At 43.9% G+C, this 18,119-nt stretch overlaps 1 protein-coding gene across 2 annotated transcripts in view; it reads left to right on the top strand.

Annotated features, from left to right (window-relative positions):
- The window catches only part of KIF26B (kinesin family member 26B), a 528,852-nt gene that overhangs the window by 343,063 nt on the left and 167,670 nt on the right, over positions 1–18,119 (top strand). The window contains exon 1 of one of the 2 annotated variants that reach the window (XM_027564672.1): positions 2,375–2,796. The exons of the other annotated variant lie outside the window; for it this stretch is intronic. Coding sequence (XP_027420473.1) covers positions 2,774–2,796 — 23 coding nt within the window. The 5' untranslated portion in view covers positions 2,375–2,773. Of the gene's footprint in view, positions 1–2,374; positions 2,797–18,119 lie in introns of those variants that run through there. 2 annotated transcript variants of the gene reach the window in all.

The following is an 18,119-nucleotide window of genomic DNA, read 5'->3' as shown; positions in this document are numbered from 1 at the left end:
TATGTTTAGCCATTTAATGAATGCACATTTATTGGGTACCTACTTTGTATCCAAAAGTTAGGGATGTATATAATGATTGAGAGATCATTGGTTTCCATAAAACAACTCACCATCATCTACTAAGAAAGAAGCTGATGCATAACGTCAAGATATGAAGGTACTTACAGTAAGAAGTATAAACAAAATGTGATGGGATTATTACCTACCTCTGGGCAAGAGCGGAGAAGGTGATGGCACCCCACTCTAGTACTCTTGCCTGGAAACTCCCATGGACGGAGAAGCCTGGTAGGCTGCAATCCATGGGGTCTCGAAGGGTCAGACATGACTTCACTTTCACTTTTCACTTTCATGCATTGGAGAAGGAAATGGCAACCCACTCCAGCGTTCTTGCCTGGAGAATCCCAGGGACGGGGGAGCCTGGTGGGCTGCCATCTATGGGGTCGCACAGAGTCAGACACGACTGAAGCGACTTAGCAGCAGCAGCTGGGCAAGAGAGAAAGGATGAGATGCAGACCGGGTTTGAAGGGATGGTTGGTCTGTGGATGAAGCGAATTCTTGGCAAAGGCAACAGCGTGTGTAGTCGCAGAGCTGTGAAAAGCATGGGGCATCTGGAAAGGAAGCAAGTCGCTCCTTCTCCTGGCTCACATTTTGTTTCCCTGGCACCGCTCTCTCCTGGGTCCCCTCTCACCACTCCCGCTGCACACTATCCGTTTCCTTTGTCCCTAGCCCTCCATCAGTGTTCGAGTTCTCACAGGTCTCCCATCCGGACCTCTTCTCATTTCGTTCACTTTTCCATTGACTCATGTACTCACTCTACACTGATGAGGAAATGAATCCTCAATAAGTCTGGTCTGCATCAGGATCAACTGTTGGCTTGTTAGGATGCAGATTCTGCAGGTATGCATTAATATATGATATTTGTTTTGAGGACATACTGTATAGCACAGGGAACTCTACTTATACACTGGGGTGTTGCTTTACAATATTGTGTTACTTTCTACTGAATAGCAAAGTGAATCAGCTATACATATACTTACACTACGCTTTGCCGTGCAGCTGAAAGTAATACATTGTAAAGCGACTACGTTGTTGTCGTTGTTCAGTGGCCAAGTCGTGTCCAACTCTTCACAACTCCATGGCCTGCAGCACGCCAGGCTTCCCTGTCCCTCATCATCTCCCAGAGTTTGCCCAAGTTCATGTCCATCGAATCAGTGATGCCATCCAACCATCTCCTCCTCTGTTGCCTCTTCTCTTTCTGCCTTCAGTCTTTGCCAGCATCAAGGTCTTTTCCAATGAGTCAGCCGTTTGCATCAGGTGGCCAAAGTATACTATACGCCAACAAAAATTAATTTTAAAAAAGGTAGATTCTGGTCCCCAGCTGCTCAATCGGAACCTTCAGGATAGAGTCCCAGGATCTGCATTTTAACATTGTCACCAGGTATTTCTAATGCAGGTGATTGGGACTCTTGGAGAAACATGGCGAAGGGATTTCTTGAGTGGAGAGGGGAGGTTTGTAGAGAAATTCACGAAGTGGTTAGAGATGGTCTTGTGCGTCCACCTTCAGGCTGCCCCTTCCTCTCGTCTACCGCCTGCTTCAGCTCCCCGCTTGCTATTGCTTCTTCCTCCTCATACGTCTCCTCCTGTCCCTGGCTGTCTGCAGAGCCCCACGTGTGTGTCACGCCCCTGCTCCGTGCCGCTCCCCGCCTGAGGCACAGTGTGTCTGGACTCTGTCTGCAGAGTGCCCCCAAACAAAGGAACCACCACACGAAGTTGACAGTCAAGCTGAAAACCCCTGCCTCGCCTCCTGTCCTCTTCATTTTGGGGGCTTCTTTCCTGAAGCAGGAAAAAAGAAACAGAAACCCCCCCTAAAAATCTGGGGAAGGTGTGCTCAGGGATGCCATCAGAGGCAAAGAGTACTGTTGGTCTGATTTGCACTTCCATCACTGAGAATATTTGAATAGTTTCAAGACATGTAAACTGTGAGACTAGACATTTTCACTGAAATATATGCATGGAAATATGATTCTCGTGGGGACTCATGCTTGCATCTGTTTGTCTACAAGTGTTTACTTGCACAGTCACACTTGCAGACCCAGAACCTTGGTTCTCCCGGCTTTGTCTGCATCAAATGTGTATATGGATGTATAATTAAAGATTTTAAACACTTGATTTTGAGAGTGTTTTGCAGCTGCTGTGCTCAGAAAATTCCTCAGCTACTGCGGGTTAATGGGAGTTCTAGCAAGTGTTTCTCTCTGTGCTGCTCTCTTTTTGTAAAGCTCCTGTCTTTCCTCCCTCTCTCTCTCTCTCTCTCTCCCCCTCCCTCCCTGCCTCTGCTCTTCCCTCCCTCCCTCCCTCTCTCTGAGATAGCAGACAAGAGAGAAACTGGAGCGGCTTGCCCTGAGAAGCGTGCTTGTGTGTGTGGATTGGCAGGATCCCGTGGGTTCCTCGTCCATCAATGCAGTGTTCTTGGAGGGAAATGCAATGTTGGAGCAGGGGTTAAGCTGGACCAGGAAGGTGGCTGGACGCTCAGAGAGGCTGGGATCCTGGTTTAGCCAAAGGCTGGAATCACAGGAATGTTTCACCGGGGTCTGCTCTGAGAATTCCCAGACCCCCATGGATTTTAGAATTTCCCAGCCTTTCCTCCTTCACCTTCGCACTCTCTTACTTCCTCCTGAGATGGCCCCCGATCTGCGAGAGACATTTGAGAGAAGCTATTTATTAACAGATATGAAGAAATGGATTCTGCACTTGATTATTTAGCCATGATTTATCAATGATGATGGATTGGAAAGCAGTGTAAGTAACAGTTATATTCCTGTAGTTAGATGGTCTGTCTTAGTTGCTCTTTTCTTTTTTGCTTTAGCTTTTCCGGTGAATTTCCTTTTGAGAAAAGTGAAGAATAAAATGTATCAAGTATAGAGAAGTTAGGAGTTAGGAGGGTCCAGCTTATATGAGCTTTCTTCTTGTTCAGTCGACTTGCAGAATACGTCAGCTATATCAAGTGAGACACGCAAACTGCCCACAGAGAATCTACAAACATCCCCCAGAGGGTGAGGCTAAAATGGGAAATAAATGAACCAGGGATTTGAACTGACAATCATTGCTATAATCAGACTTGTTCAGAGGTGCTAAAAAAATTGACATTGGCTCATTTTAGAATCAAAGACGAAATTGACATGTGCTGTCTTCACAGGATCATAAAAATGAAGTTAGCCTGTGGCTCTCAGAATAGCTTCTTTCTGGCTACATAAATGTGAGATGGATTTTTTTCCCCCCTAATGTTAATTGTTGACTGTATTTACCTTCCATTTCAGCTTTTCTTGAGACAGAACCCCTCCCAGTCTGGAACGTAATGTCTGGTCACCCTGTGGCTGTATGACATTGGCAATTTGAAAGGCACTCACTGCCAGTCAATGCCAGTCAGAAGATATTCCATTTTTCTGTGCCAGGGCTTGATTTAAGCACTTAACTCCCAGTATTTGGGGTGGGAAGGTGGGAACAACAAGTAAGTTTAAGACCAAAACCCATCCATTTCACAGGACAGAGTAACAGCTCTCTAGAAGATTAGAAATGGAAATTAAAGAAGATGATTTGCTTTTTCTTCAGGATTTGTAACGAGGCTAGTTTTGTATAGAAAGAGTAACTTAAACTTTCTTGATTTAAGAAAACAGCATTTTAAAGGAAACTTTTAAGATCATAAACCACTTAGGTAAGAACATCAAAACAGATTGCTAACATTTTTATGACCAGTTGAAACTTTTTCTCTTGGAGTCTGTACAGTAGTGTTATTACAAATATGTCTGGCTTAAAACTTGCTTAGTTATTTGGAAGAGGGGTTTCTACCAGGGACACTGTAAAGAGCTTTTCTGAGTGATCTTTTGCCTTTCTCATCCATCACATCCACACTGTAGCCCTTGCCCCTGCCTGTCTCCCAGCGCCCGTCCTGCCTCTGAGTCTTGGAACCTCATGAAAGACCTTTCTAAAGATTCCCTTTAGCATGCCCTGCCCAGCTCTGGACAGAGGAAGTACTGTAATGCAACACACAAGGCTGCCAAATTTGGAATTGAATGAGCTCAGTTGATTCCTGAATATTAAATCAGTTCTATGAGCCATTGAATGAGATCATATCTTGTAAACCTGACCCAGAGTGTTGCTAACTTTATTGACGGGCATTTTGCAGCCTCAAGGGCTGCAGTACTGGGCACCTGAGGGGATCAGCCTAAAACCAAAGGAAATCCTCCCACTCTTCTTGGATTCCTGCTGGCCACATATACCTAGGGCCACGCCTTTTAAAATGTGTCCTTTGTTATCAAGGGAAATCTGAGACAGAAAACACATGTTGGCAGCGTCACGTGAGTGCCTCTGCACATGAAGGGGTAGTATCACAGGGGAAATGCTTTCGATCTGGTGCTGTTTTGTTTGGGTTTCTTGTTTATAAGGATTCTGGCAGGCTTGTGCATCTGGAAGAGGTTTGGGGTAGGGGGAGACTGAAAAAACCTAAAGCAAAACCTGAAGGGAAAAGGAAAATCATTGAAAAGCAAGGTCAGACTCGAAATGGAATAGCTCTCTTACCCCAATTCCAGTTCTCATCCTTAGTTTTAGTTTCCTGTTAAAGCAGACACTGATCATTGCCTTCCTGGGCTTGTAGAGATCGATTCTTTCCCACTGCTTTTAGATTTTGAGCAAAGGAGGGGCAATTTCTCCAGAAACAGAAAAGCCAATAAGAAACCATCTTCTGCGTTTCTGTTCCCTTAGGGCCAGCAGCTCTGTCCCATCCCCATGTCCCCCTCCTGCCTTCCTCCTCTCTGCCAGTCCAGGCTCTCTGCGCCTCAGAAGTGTCCCCCTTGAATCTCACCTGTATCCTGTTAAAAGGACCTGCTGCCGAGGGCAGGGTTTTCGGGGCGGGTGGAGAGAGCTTTATAGTGGTGAGTGAGCAAGGGGGCTAGTAACGCTGACACCTGCAAAGAGTCTTTGAGAGAGGCGGCTGATTGGCATCAGTAAAACTGCTGAGCAATTAAAAACAAAACAAAACAAAAAACCTGGAAGTCAAGGTGAAAGAAGAGAAAGGAAAGGAGCTGTTGTCTCTGAGGAGTCAGGCAAAGTTCTGTTAAGTGCCCAGAAGGTCTAAATTGATAACGCCAGATGTCTAAGATCAGCTTGAACTGATCCCTACCTTGCAGATGGAGCTGAGCCTTCACTGTGGCCCTGGGGTTCTGCTGCAAAGCTTTGCTGAGGACACACTGTCTGTCCTCTCTCTCTGCTCGGCTCCCCCATTCTCTAACTCTAGGTCCCCATCTTCCATGGCCACGGCTTCTGCTTTACAAGTGGAAGCTAAGGAAGATTCTAAAACCACCTCCTCACCGTCACTACGGGAAAAAACTTCTGTTAGGGTCCTCATCACTCTTCTCCTGGATCTAGTTTGTGCTCTTGCACTGATTAAGACTTAGCTCTTGCACTGTCTTAATGTCTTAAGACTTAGCTAATGCACTGATTAAGACTTAGCTTTATACCTGATGCTTCTCTTCAGGAACTTGCTCCTCTCCTGTCTCGCCTGTACTGCAGGGGGTGTTCACCTCTGTGGTGCGTTTCACTGCAGAACCATGACCCCTTCATATACCGTGCCCATCCTTAACCTCCCCTGCCCACCCAAGGCCTGGGAGAGACTGCAGGGGAGAAATGTGTCTATAATAAATGTGGTAAAGAAAGCTGTCCGGTGAAAGCTGTCTCTGCAAGCTTTCCTGGTGCCGGGAAGGAGCTGCCTTCTCTCGCTGCCTTCCGAGTCCTCGGAAGACCCACTCTTAGTTTACATCTGCCTTCAGTAGAACCCACAGTTACCCTGTACATGTGAGCCCTTGGCCGGTAAATTGCTCAGCTTCTCTAAACTTCTGTTCTTTGCACCAATAAAATGCATGCACAACTTATCTCATCAGGTTTTGCGAGAATTAAATGAAGACACGTGGTACTTAGCGTGGCGTCTGGTCACGTCCTTGAGAGGATGCTGTCCTCACGTTTTGCTGTCAGCTGTGGGCCTGTCGGTCAGACGTTTTCAATAGAGTTCCCATGACCTAAGTGATGGGGATGTTGAGGAAGACAGTATGATAGAACATAAAGAGAAGTGGGTAAGAGTCAAGACCTGGGTGTTTTCATTCCAGCTCTGTTAGTAATCGCTGTGTAAACTCGAGGACGTTATCACCCCTTCCCATCACCCTGGCCCTACTGACACTCTTCCCTGTCCCTAAACAGGTTGCTCCATTGCTCACCACACCTCAATTCATGCTGCTTCAGGCAGCCGCCGTCCTCCCCTCCTACTCTTGGCTAATTCCTTTCTTCTCTTCTTCTATGAGATCTGCCCTGATCCCTTGTGCCAGGTCAGGACCCCCGACTCTGTGCAGTTCCCAGGCACCCGTGGACGAGGCTTCACCCCCCTCCACCCCCTTGCAGCCCTGTCATTGCCTGGAGAGGGACGCTGCTGCCTGAAGCTCCTCGTTTGGTGTCGAGACCATGTCGCTGCTTGATAAACACTTGCAGAGTGGATGCGCAAGTGAAAGGATGAGTGAAGGGTCCTGCTGCCTCCATGGCTGGTCTTGAGGGAAGAAAAAAGAAATGAAAGAATGTATGTGAAAGGCTTTGATGAGCAGAGATGGCATTGGGCTTTAGGTTTGTAGGAGGCACAGTGTACCTTGAGTACCAGTGTTTCAAGTTGGTCTCTCAGATCCTAGAATTCCTAAGTTTTAGTGACACAAAACAGTGTTCTTTTTTGTACTGTCCTCGTAGTACGGGACCCATTCTTTGTCTAGAAACAGGACGGGCTTTATGTGGGCCAGAGGCTCTGATGTTTGAGACTGTGAGCAACCAGGCTTCTCATTCCACAGGGAGAGATAAGGCTCTGAAAGCCCCTGGCCCCTGGGGGCAGCCCAGTGTGGCTTCACTCTCCTGGGCATGAATAGCGGGTGGTGGCAGGTCCCCGCCAGAGAGGATGCAAGAGGGGTTCTCAGAGCAGAGGCGGGGAGAGAGAGGAAGAAAAGGGCCCTCAGCATGAAAAATCCACATCACTTATTTTATCAGCTTCATCACTGAGGCAGCTCAGGCAAGGAAGGAGTAGGGACTCTGGAGCCTGACAAACTTGAGTTTGGATTCCAGCCTTACCGGCTGGACTTTGCTGTATTTCTTGAGCCCTCTCGCCGAAGGTTACAGTTTCCCATAGCAGTGCTTGAACTCTGGCCCAACATGAAGCAGCTCTGCCTTAGTGTTAGGTCTGTTTCTTCTTCAGAATTTTTTTTTTTTTTTTTGGCAGGAAGAAAAGAAAGCATGTTTAACAGAAATAGTTATTCTTAACGACCAGTCCTGATGCAGAGCCATAAGATGGCTAGAGGTGACGAGATCATGTCCATGAGTGTGTTTTGTTAACAGACAACTCTACAGAGATGTATATATTCATACTATGTGTGTGTACACACACACACACACACACACACATACACACATACATATATCTGTGGAAAAGCCCCACTGCAGCTGCCTTTGCCATTAGACTGAGTGCACTGTGGGTCTATTATTCACCTTCACCTCTTCAGGTCCAGCCCAGGAGTTGTGCAAGCTCATTTTTCACTTTCCGCTGACCCTCGATGTCTCCACAAATGAGCCACTGGCTGTATCTTGGTGCTGGGCTGGAGATGTAGGGTGAAGTAATGAGCCTGCAGGCCTCCCTACACCTATTGGCTATTCTAGAGGGAAATTGAGGAATACTGCAAAGCCACAAATCTGAGCTGTCAGCTCATAAATATGTAAGCTCCTCGCTTAGGTAATAAGCTCCTTGACAGCCAAAACTGTCATTTGCACATGCTCGTCAGCTGAACACAAAGTTCCAGTTGCCAGACTGTCCCTGGATACTGAGGACTAAAAGCTGGCGAGTGGAGAGTGGGGAGGGGGAGCTGGGCTGATGGCTCTTTAAAGGTCTCTGGCTGCTCTCCAAGGCTGCTGGCTTTGCTCCCCACACCACCATGGGTGCAGGGTAGGGAGCTTTCTCCCTTGGTATTTTGATTACTAAATGTGGGCAAGAATTTTATAGTGCGGCACTTGAGATAGGAAGAGGGTTAAATATATAAATGGTGACAGGAAAAAACAGTGCCCAGCATTTAGCTTTTGGCAACAATGACTAAATCTGTCCAAATTTCAAACTCTTGTTTTTGTGTTTAAAACTCTACTAGGAGTTTTGATGGAGAAGGCAATGGCACCCCACTCCAGTACTCTTGCCTGGAAAATCCCATGGACGGAGGAACCTGGTGGGCTGCAGTCCATGGGGTCGCTAAGAGTCGGACACGACTGAGCAACTTCACTTTCACTTTTCACTTTCATGCATTGGAGAAGGAAATGGCAACCCACTCCAGTGTTTTTGCCTGGAGAGTCCCAGGGACGGGGGAACCTGGTGGGCTGCCATCTATGGGGTTGCACAGAGTCGGACACGACTGAAGCAACTTAGCAGCAGCAGCTGCAGGAGTTTTGATAAAAAATCAGCAGTTTATGATATGTATATCTAATTTTAAAATATAGACCTGCAGGTCAGATTCAGGGCAGGAAGCAGATATTTGGTGCACAAACATTTATCAAGCACCTAATATGTTACAAGCAGTTTGTAAGTTTGGGGGATTCAAAAGTGTATTAAGGAGAGATGTGCTTAAAACACAAATTAATTCTAGTGTAATACACTATGATAAGCCACAAAATAGCTCTACTGACAAAATATTATCAGAACATATGGAAGAAAAGGATAAATTCTCCTTTGGGTGGTAGGAAAGGAGTGCCAGGCATTAGAGCTGGGTCTAGAAGGATGAGTAGGGAGGTGGCAGGGAGGGGAGGGCATTTTAGATAGGAATTGGCTTAAGTTTCTATTTATACACAGAAGCATGAAAGTGTGTGGGTGTTATGAATTTATCTTCATATTGCACAATTAGAACAAAATCGTTTTTGAATTTTCAAAATAGGCAGTGATTACTAATGTGTGTGTGTGTGCTTAGTCACTCAGTCATGTCCAACTCTTTGCAACCCTCTGGACTGTAGCCTGCCAGGCTCCTCTGTCCATGGGGATTCTCCAGGCAAGAATACTGGAGTGGGTTGCCATGCCCTCCTCCTGGGGATCTTCCTGACCAGGGATCGAACCTGTGTCTCTTATGTCTCCTGCATTGGCAGGCGGGTTCTTTATTACTAGCTCCACCTGGTAAGCCCACTTTTACTAAAGGTATAATGTCCCAAATTCATGATAGTGGAAAAGGTACTAATGAGCCTTCTAAGGGTAGAGTAAGGTTTTAGATGCTTTTAATAGTAAGTCAAAATGTCAGAGTGGTTGCTGCTGCTGCTGCTGCTAAGTCGCTTCAGTTGTGTCCGACTGTGCAACCCCATAGACGGCAGCCCACCAGGCTCCCCCATCCCTGGGATTCTCCAGGCAAGAACACTGGAGTGGGTTGCCATTTCCTTTTCCAATGCATGAAAGTGTAAAGTGAAAGTGAAGTTGCTCAGTCGTGTCCGACTCCTAGCGACCCCATGGACTGCAGCCTACCAGGCTCCTCCATCCATGGGATTTTCCAGGCAAGAGTACTGGAGTGGGGTGCCATTACCTTCTCTGTCAGAGTGGTTACAGAAGCATTTTTGCCTAGGGAGAGCCCTTAGGGATCAGGTGTTCTGTTGGCTTTTGACTCTTTGAAGAATGGCGTTTTGGATAAGGAAACTGTGCCAGGTGTCTGGGAGCAGAGTTAGTGAGAAGCATCACACTCTCACATACTCACTTTTGGGTCCACATGTGCATTCATTCTTTCATCTACAAATGTTCCTAATGCCCTTGCCACATGGAGACTAAGTATTGGGATAAGATACTGGCTGTACCCTCCAGGAGCTTACAGCTTTGTAAGGGCATAAGACGTGGATGTAAAGAATATATAATGGGAAATTATTTTTAAAATAAAATGAAAGGGAGTTATTAAAATTCAGAAGATGGAAAACTATTTCCTAGTAAAATGGATGACTGTGTCCTGATAGAGAATTCGCTGTATTAACGCACTTATATAGTCACAGTTGCTTTATTTAAGAAGTTTTGAGCATCCAATAAGTGGGGAAAGTTGTTTGACTTAGCCATATTTTTATTCTGGGGAAATGTAGAGCAGGATTAAAATTGAATTGTTGAATTGTCATTTGTTGACAGCCTAATAAGAACATATTGTTCAAGTATAAGAACATTATTGATTTAATTACCTTGAAAATATGATTGTGACAAATATCTATTTTTCTAAAAAAAAATCAAAGATTCATCAGTTAATTAACGATAAATGTGCACAGTATCTAAAGACATCTCTCATCAGAACTACCCCAAGGATAAGTCAAGGAAATGTGGGCTTTGAGCCCCCTCTGAAGGAAAGAGGAAGAGCCCTCCCTGGCTGGTCTGGGAGCAAATGGTTTCTTTTCTAAAGGTCAGAAATGGAAAAAAGAATCATCAAATGACTTTTGGAATGAACCTTCTGAAACAGAAGTCTACGACTTTTAACCATGGAGAACCCAGTGCGGATATTTGCTTCAACAGGCAACTTCAAAAACATCCCTCCCCCAAAGGCTTGCTACAGCAAATGCTGGGCACAGACTAATAATGAGCACAATAATTATATTAGTTTTATGAACATAATAGCCAACAAAATCCCATAACACAAAGTGTTTTATGGATTACCATCATTTAAGGAGATAGCAAAATGTAAAAACAACCCCTCCCAAAGAGTTTTTATTCATTTCTGCATTCTACTAGTGTTTATTGAGTACTTGAGTACCTGTGGATGTACCAGGCACCATTCTTGGTGAGAAATGAAGTAAACAAAAGCCTTGCATGAAACTTACATGGGAGCAGGAGATAATAAGCACCAGCTCTGATCATATGCCTTTCCTTAGGGAACACAGCACAATGAGTGAGGCTGTGGGTATAGAGTCAGACTGACAAAGATACTGGTGAATCTGGGAATTCTTGGGTTAGATTGTGCCAAACTCTTTAAAAAGATTTAGATGGAATCTTATTTTAGTTCTCCTAAAAATAAAATAACCACCTTTCCCACAGATGATGAAGAACCTGTTAATATAAATGGACAGGCTTGGTTTATATTTAGAAATTTAATTTCTGAAGAACCTCTGGGCTAGAGGAACCCTTAAATGTAAATTGCCTCCAGCTCAACAGATGTTTCCAAAGTCTTCTATTGGGAAGCATGTGAGGACCATAGGGTTGTTTCTATTAGAAAGACAGGCAGCCAGACTTTCTTCTTCAGTGTCATTGATAAGTGCAAGTCACTCAGTTATGTCTGACTCTTTGCAACCCCATGGAGTATACAGTCCTTGGAATTCTCCAGGCCAGAATACTGGAGTGGGCAGCCATTCCCTTCTCCAGGGAATCTTCCCAACCCAGGGATTGAATCCAGGTGTCCTGCATGGCAGGTGAATTCTTACCAACTGAGCCACCAGGGAAGCCCAAGAATACTGGAGTAGGTAGCCTATCCCTTCTCTAGCAGATCTTCCCGACCCAAGAATTGAACTGGGGTCTCCTGCATTCTTTTTTTTTTTTTTTTTTACCAGCTGAGCTACCAGGGAAACCCATGTCCTTGATCTGGGGCCGACTCCATCCATTCATCCATCTGTCCATCCATGTCTATGAAGTGCTCACTATGTTGAGGCAATGCTGAGAACGCACTCGCAGGAAAGACAGATATGACTCCTGACGTTATGGAACGTTTAGTATTGGAAGGAAGACACAGTCACGGTCAGTTTTAAGAAGCAGTACCGGCAAGTCACACTTTTGGTCTGTTCCTCATCGTGACCAGGGACCACACTGGCAGGTGCCTGGCAGGTGTGAAAGCATAGCAGTCAGGTTCTATCAGTCTCTGTGCAGCAGAGACAACTCATTTCCTGTACATGAAGGAAAATGATACTGTCTACACCCAATTTAACTCGTGGGCCAGTTTAAACAACCGTGTTAGTTTGCTTAAGAGCATTTTGATTTTGCGTATGTATTGATTTTTCTAAGTGCTCCGGGACACTGCCTGATGAGTGAGGATGAAAACTGGTTATCCTACACAGTCATTCTGGAATGAGGACTCCTTGTCAGAGGAGCAACTACCAAATAATTGCCTCCAGCACATAAAAGCTGCAGACACATGGTTGATGTAAGAATCTAGTTTCAACTGGTGGTTTTCAGGCCGAAGCAACTGCATCAGCAGAGACTTCCCTGACATCTGATTTAAGGTTGTAGAAGACCCCAATTTATTTACTGACATTTTCTGATCTTTGCTGACCTTTCTTTGCTATAAATACCACCTCCACTACCCACCCCACCCCCACCAACAGCACAACCAGAATTCTCATTCACGATGCCCAGGACTTGAACACATCAGATTCAATATCATAGAGTCAGTTGCAATAAGCCCTGTGAGCCGTGTTCAGAGTTGACCCAGAATGGCTTAACAGGGCTTAAAGGAAAGTCATCTCTTTTACCTTTCTTCTTATGATTATATTTTAAGAAGCTTATGGGAAAGAATCTCTGAAAAGAAACATTTAGGATATAGGTTTCATATTAATATTTTATTATAACAATAATTGTAGCAAACAAACATTTACTGGTTATGTACTATGTATCAGGAACTGTTCTAAGACATCTGTTCGTTTAAATCTCACGACAACCCCACACAGTGGCCATCCTGTTTTGCAGCTGAGGAAACTGTGGCATGGAAAGGGTAAGGAACTCAACAAAGGTCACAGAGCTGTGTGTGTCAGACAGAAAATCTGAACCCAGAGCACTTGGCTCCACAATCTGTAAACTCTGGGCTGTTTCTCCTTTCTGCCTCTTGAGGGAACTCTGAAACACTGGAGTACTTAATGGTAAATCATTGTTTGCTGGAGCATGTATTGAATCACACGGCTTCATTTACAGGGCTCTTCTCTCCACCCAGAGACTCCTTGAGCCCTGCTGAAATCATAGGCATGGAAGAGGCTGGAATGTTCTATTCTAGATCCCAACCCAGGGATCAAACGTGGGTCTCCTGCTTTGCAGGCAGATTCTTTACCTACTGAGATACCAGGGAAGTCCCAGATTTAACAGAGCATTGATCATCTAATAATCTAAAATCACAGATAGCACCTTACCAGTTTTGGCCCACCTAACTAACTTTAAAAGAACTACAAGAATTGATCAATGCAATATTGTTACATAGTGCATTAGGTAGGAGTTCCTTTTAGCAGCCTTGATAAAAATGTGTGAAAAATCACCTAGAAGATCAATAAATAGCAGAATAGTCATATATAACACTAAGAATTTATACCCTAAGTGATTTTAAGTGACTTACAAAATTATGTATTTATAAAATAAATTAGATCCATACACATGTATACATATTGTGTGTGTGTGTGTATGTGTGTGTGTATATATATATATATAGAGAGAGAGAAGTGTGTGAGAGAAAGATACCAGTTCCTGGACCAATTTGATTATTGCTATTGGACATTAACTAGACTTTGGCTAAGTTCGTAAAGAGTTTGCCGGCAATGCGGGAGACCCAGGTTCAGTCTCTGGGTGGGGAAGATCCTCTGGAGAAGGAAATGGCAACACACTCCAGTATTCTTACCTGGGAAATCCCATGAACAGAGGAGGCTGGTGGGCTAGAGTCCATGGGGTCACAGAGAGTCAGACACAACTGAGTGACTAACTTTCACTTTCAAGGTAAATGAATCAGAAGGAGAATGAAAAAATGCAGAAGGGAACAAAGCACACATTGAGCTCACTGGCTGCAGACCATCCTAATGGCCACTGTTCACCCATCTTGCCATTTATCTTCACACAGACCTTCTCGGTGGGCATTATCATCTTTATACAGACCCAAGAATGGCAAAGCCAGGATTTGACCAGGACTCTCTGACTCCAAGGCTTCCCAGGTGGCTCACTGGTAAAGAATCTGCCTACCATTGCAGGAGATGCAGGAGACTTGGGTTTGATCCCAGGGTTGGGAATCCCCGATAGAGGAAATGGCAAGCCACTCCAGTGTTCTTGTAAGGAAAATCCCATGGACAGAGGAGCCTGGTGGGCTATAACCTGTGGGGTCACAAAGAGTCGAACTGAGTAACTGAGTGCACACACACTCTGACTCCAAAGCCTGTGTTTTTCATATTGAGTTATTATTTTTACCCAATAAAGTGATACAGAGTTTGTCTGGAGACTCCTAGTCTTCCTTGGAGATTTTTTAGGGAATTTTAATGTAGGGAACAGTGGGTAATAGCATAGTTCCCTGTAAATAGCAAGTATTCAATAAGTATTTGTAAAATAACATGAATAATAAGTGTATAGATAATAAGATGAAAGCCATTTACTTTTTACAAGCTATAGAAATGTTTAAGGATGCTTTTATGTTAGCCTCTATAAAAACAAAGCTATGCATAGCATCATAATTCAGCTCAAGGCATTTAGGTGAAGCCTAAAAATATAATTTTTTATTATTTTTCCTTCTATAGTTTCTTAAAACAATGGTGTAGACCTCCTTATATTTATTTCTTTTTAGCCCCCATTTATTTCTCAATCTGTTGGAATGTACTCCACCTCTCCTCTGATTCTGGTCAAAGTTGATGATGAATTTATTAATTCTAATCCAGTGGACACTTTTCACTCTGTCTTTTTTGGTCTCTTAGTAACATTAACATTATCGACGTCTTGTTCCATCTTTCCCCTCATCTCTCTGGCTGCTCTTTTTCAGGCTCCTTTGATACCTCCTATTGCATCCACTCGTTAAATGCTGAGATTTCCGATGGTTCTGTTATGAGCCACTTTCAGTTCTCATTCTTCTCTGCACCTCCCTGGGCCATCTCACATCCATTCACACAACTTCAGTTGCCAACTTCATGCTGAAGATTCTCCAATCTGAAAAACTAAGCCAAGTAGTTTTTGTATCCAAATACTATAAGTGAAGCTCTAAACATAAACTATGTATCTTGAAAATAAGTGGTTTCTGTCTATGGAGTCAAAGGCAAGTATAAAAATTAAGAGACTCTTAAATATTTCTCAGCCATTTATTGGCAATTAATCATGCATTAGGAGTCACTTTTGTGCACCTTTGAATACAGCTCTGAATGGCTCTTTGCATTGGTTGCTAGTGATTTGTTTGACAGAGTAGAGGGAAAGCATAGAAATTTAAAGAGTTTCCAGCCACTTTCAATTGAATATCATTTGTAAAGATAAAGTAGCTCTGAAATTTTAATGGAGATCAATGTGAAATAAGATTCAATTTGTAAAAACTTAAACTGCAAGCAATTTGTAGAAGTATATTGTGTAAATGCAAGAATTCACAGGAGGAGAAGGTGATTGATTGGTTACATAATATGCATTACATTCTGGCCAATGGCATGTGACTTTGTCCCCAGACACAGCTGGATGGCATCTGGGGCTAGAGAACAGGATCACATCATCTGTCCCTCGGTGCTCTATCAGTATATAAACATTGTGCTCAGTTGCTCAGTTGTGTCTGACTCTGCTACCCCGTGGACTGTAGCCCACCAGGCTCCTCTGTCCGTGGGATTTCCCAGGCTAGAATACTGGAGTAGGTTGCTATTTCGTCTTCCAGGGGATCTTCCCGACCCAGGGATCAAACCTGGGTCTCCTGCAGTAAATTCTTTACTGCTGAGCCATCTGCGAAGTCCAATGTAATTATTATCTTTATAATAATATCAGAGCTAGGAATTTTATTCTTAGCCAAGGATTGAGTGTCAGGAAACTATAGTTATAATTAATGATGTGTAAGTAAATTGAGATAGTATTTGAAACCTATATGGGTGTTCCAAATTCTGCAAAAATGGTGATCATTGAACTTAGGATTCTAATACCTAAGAGTAACTACAGCATATAAAATTTAATTTACCCATTTTAGATTTCACCTGCCTAAAAAATAATAGGCCCACTAAAGTAAACAATAGTAAAATGTGCAGTTTAACATGGCTCAAGTTTCTTTATGGAGTTAACCAGGAAATTTGAACTAAATCCTCGTTGTATTTTGACAAATTTCTCCATTGCCTATAATTTATTTCAAAATAGTTTTTTCTTTATACCAGTTTAATTATTAATTGTTTGATCATTGTTCTCAAAAACACTTTTTAACTATAAGACAAAAAGTAACAAGAATGTAATTAAGACTATTTTTTAATTAACTGACTTTTGGGCTGCTCTGGGTCTTTGTTGCTGCATGCAGGTTTTTCCAGTTACAGTGAGTGGAGGCTGCGCTCCAGTTTCAGTGCATGGGTTTCTCATTGTGGTGGCTTCTCTCGTTGTGGAGCACAGGCTCTAGGGCGTGCAGGCTTCAGTAACTGTGGCTCCTGGGCTCAGTTGCCGTGTGGCATATAGGATCTCGCTGGACCAGGGATCAAACTCGTGTTCGCTGCACTGGCAGGCAGATTTTTAACCACTGGACCACCAGGGAAGTCCCAATAAAGACTTGAGCTGAGAGAGATGTGAATTACTTGGGAGGAATCCACTGCATTATCTTGTTTATTATTCTATATTATTTAATTTCTTTATTATTCTCCCTGCCTCCTCCCTCCATACTCATGCTACACACACACACACACACACACACACAACATGCACACACATGTACATGTCCAGATTTCAACAACCCCAGATGCAGTGTGCAAAGGGAGGGGTGGAGAGCATCCATCCTTGGTGGTCAAATCCATGTCCTGGCAGTGGAGACAGGCACCCAGGCCTACCTCCTGTTTCCCTGCCTTGCTCATGTAGACTCATCAAATCAGCAAGAACATGCAACAAAAAGTAAAGCACAGGTCTTTGTTAGCAGCCTTGATGCAAAGTCACAAAAAGAACTGCCCCATAGTTTGTTGTTGTCGTTTTCTGATGCTGAAACCTGGAAACAAACCACAAACTAAAATTTTATTGTGGTAAAATATACATAGCTTTACCCATCCTTGAAGAAGGGAATGGCAACCCACTCCAGTGCTCTTGCCTGGAGAAGTCTATGGACAGAGGAGCTTGTGGGCTAGAGTCCATGGGGTTGCAAAGAGTTGGACACGACTGAGCAACCAACACTTACCCGTCCTAAAGATTTTTAAGTGTACAGTTCAGTAGTAGTAAGTCAACTCATGTTGTGCAGCATCTCCACCACCCATCTCCAGACCTCTTCATCTTATCAGGCTGAAACTCCATCCCCATGAAACAGTAACTCCTCATTCCCTGCCTCCCTTAGTCCCTGGTAACCACAATGCTGCTTTTTGTCTCTCTGGTTTTGACTACTCTAGGTACCACATACAAGAAGAATCATGCAGTATTTGTCTTTTTGTGCCTGACTTATTTGACTAAGCATAATGTCCTTAAGGTTCATCCATGTTGTATCATGTGTGAGAATTTCCTTCCTTTCTGCCAACCCCTGTAGTCCTAATTGGCCATGATTATTATAGATTCTTCCTCCTTTCACAAGTTATTTTGCTCTGGAGTAATCTCTCCTCTATGCTGTCTGCTCCATGGAGATGGCTTCTTAACTTCATTGAAAACAAAAGCTGCCTCCTTTCCTCTGCTTTGGAGCCTTTGAACATGCCTACGATGAGTTCACCCATATATTTTTTAATTGGAGTATAATTGCTTTACAATGCTGTGTTAGTTTCTGCTGTACAACATCATGAATCAGTCGTGTGTATACATGTGTCTCTTCCCTCTTGGACCTTTCTCCCACCCCTCCCGGTCATCACAGAGCACCAAGCTGAGCTCCCTGTGCTATACAGCAGCTTCCCGCTAACTGCCTATTTTACACATGGTACTGTATATCTGCAACGTGATTTTGCCATGTTTTTCAACAATCTGCATAGACTCCCTTCCAAGTGACCTGGCAGTAGAATAAATACGAGAGGAAGGGATGTGAGTTTCCTTCTACCTCTCTCCCTCAAGTGGGGCTGCTGAAGTATCAGCAGTCTAAAAGATTGCCCCGAATCTGGGGTTGCCTGACCTTGCAACAGAGGTGGAGGGCAGGCATTCTGAACCACTGCTGTGTGTGGTTCCTACTTTTTTTTAAATGCAGAGACCCCTAGCAAATTGTTTTTCTTTGAAATAACTTACTTAATGA

Source organism: Bos indicus x Bos taurus, chromosome 16 (assembly GCF_003369695.1).
Source record: "Bos indicus x Bos taurus breed Angus x Brahman F1 hybrid chromosome 16, Bos_hybrid_MaternalHap_v2.0, whole genome shotgun sequence".
Classification (NCBI taxonomy): Eukaryota; Metazoa; Chordata; class Mammalia; order Artiodactyla; family Bovidae; genus Bos; species Bos indicus x Bos taurus.
Note: the sequence above shows the minus strand (reverse complement) of the source record. Positions and strands in the feature narration are given on the sequence as shown.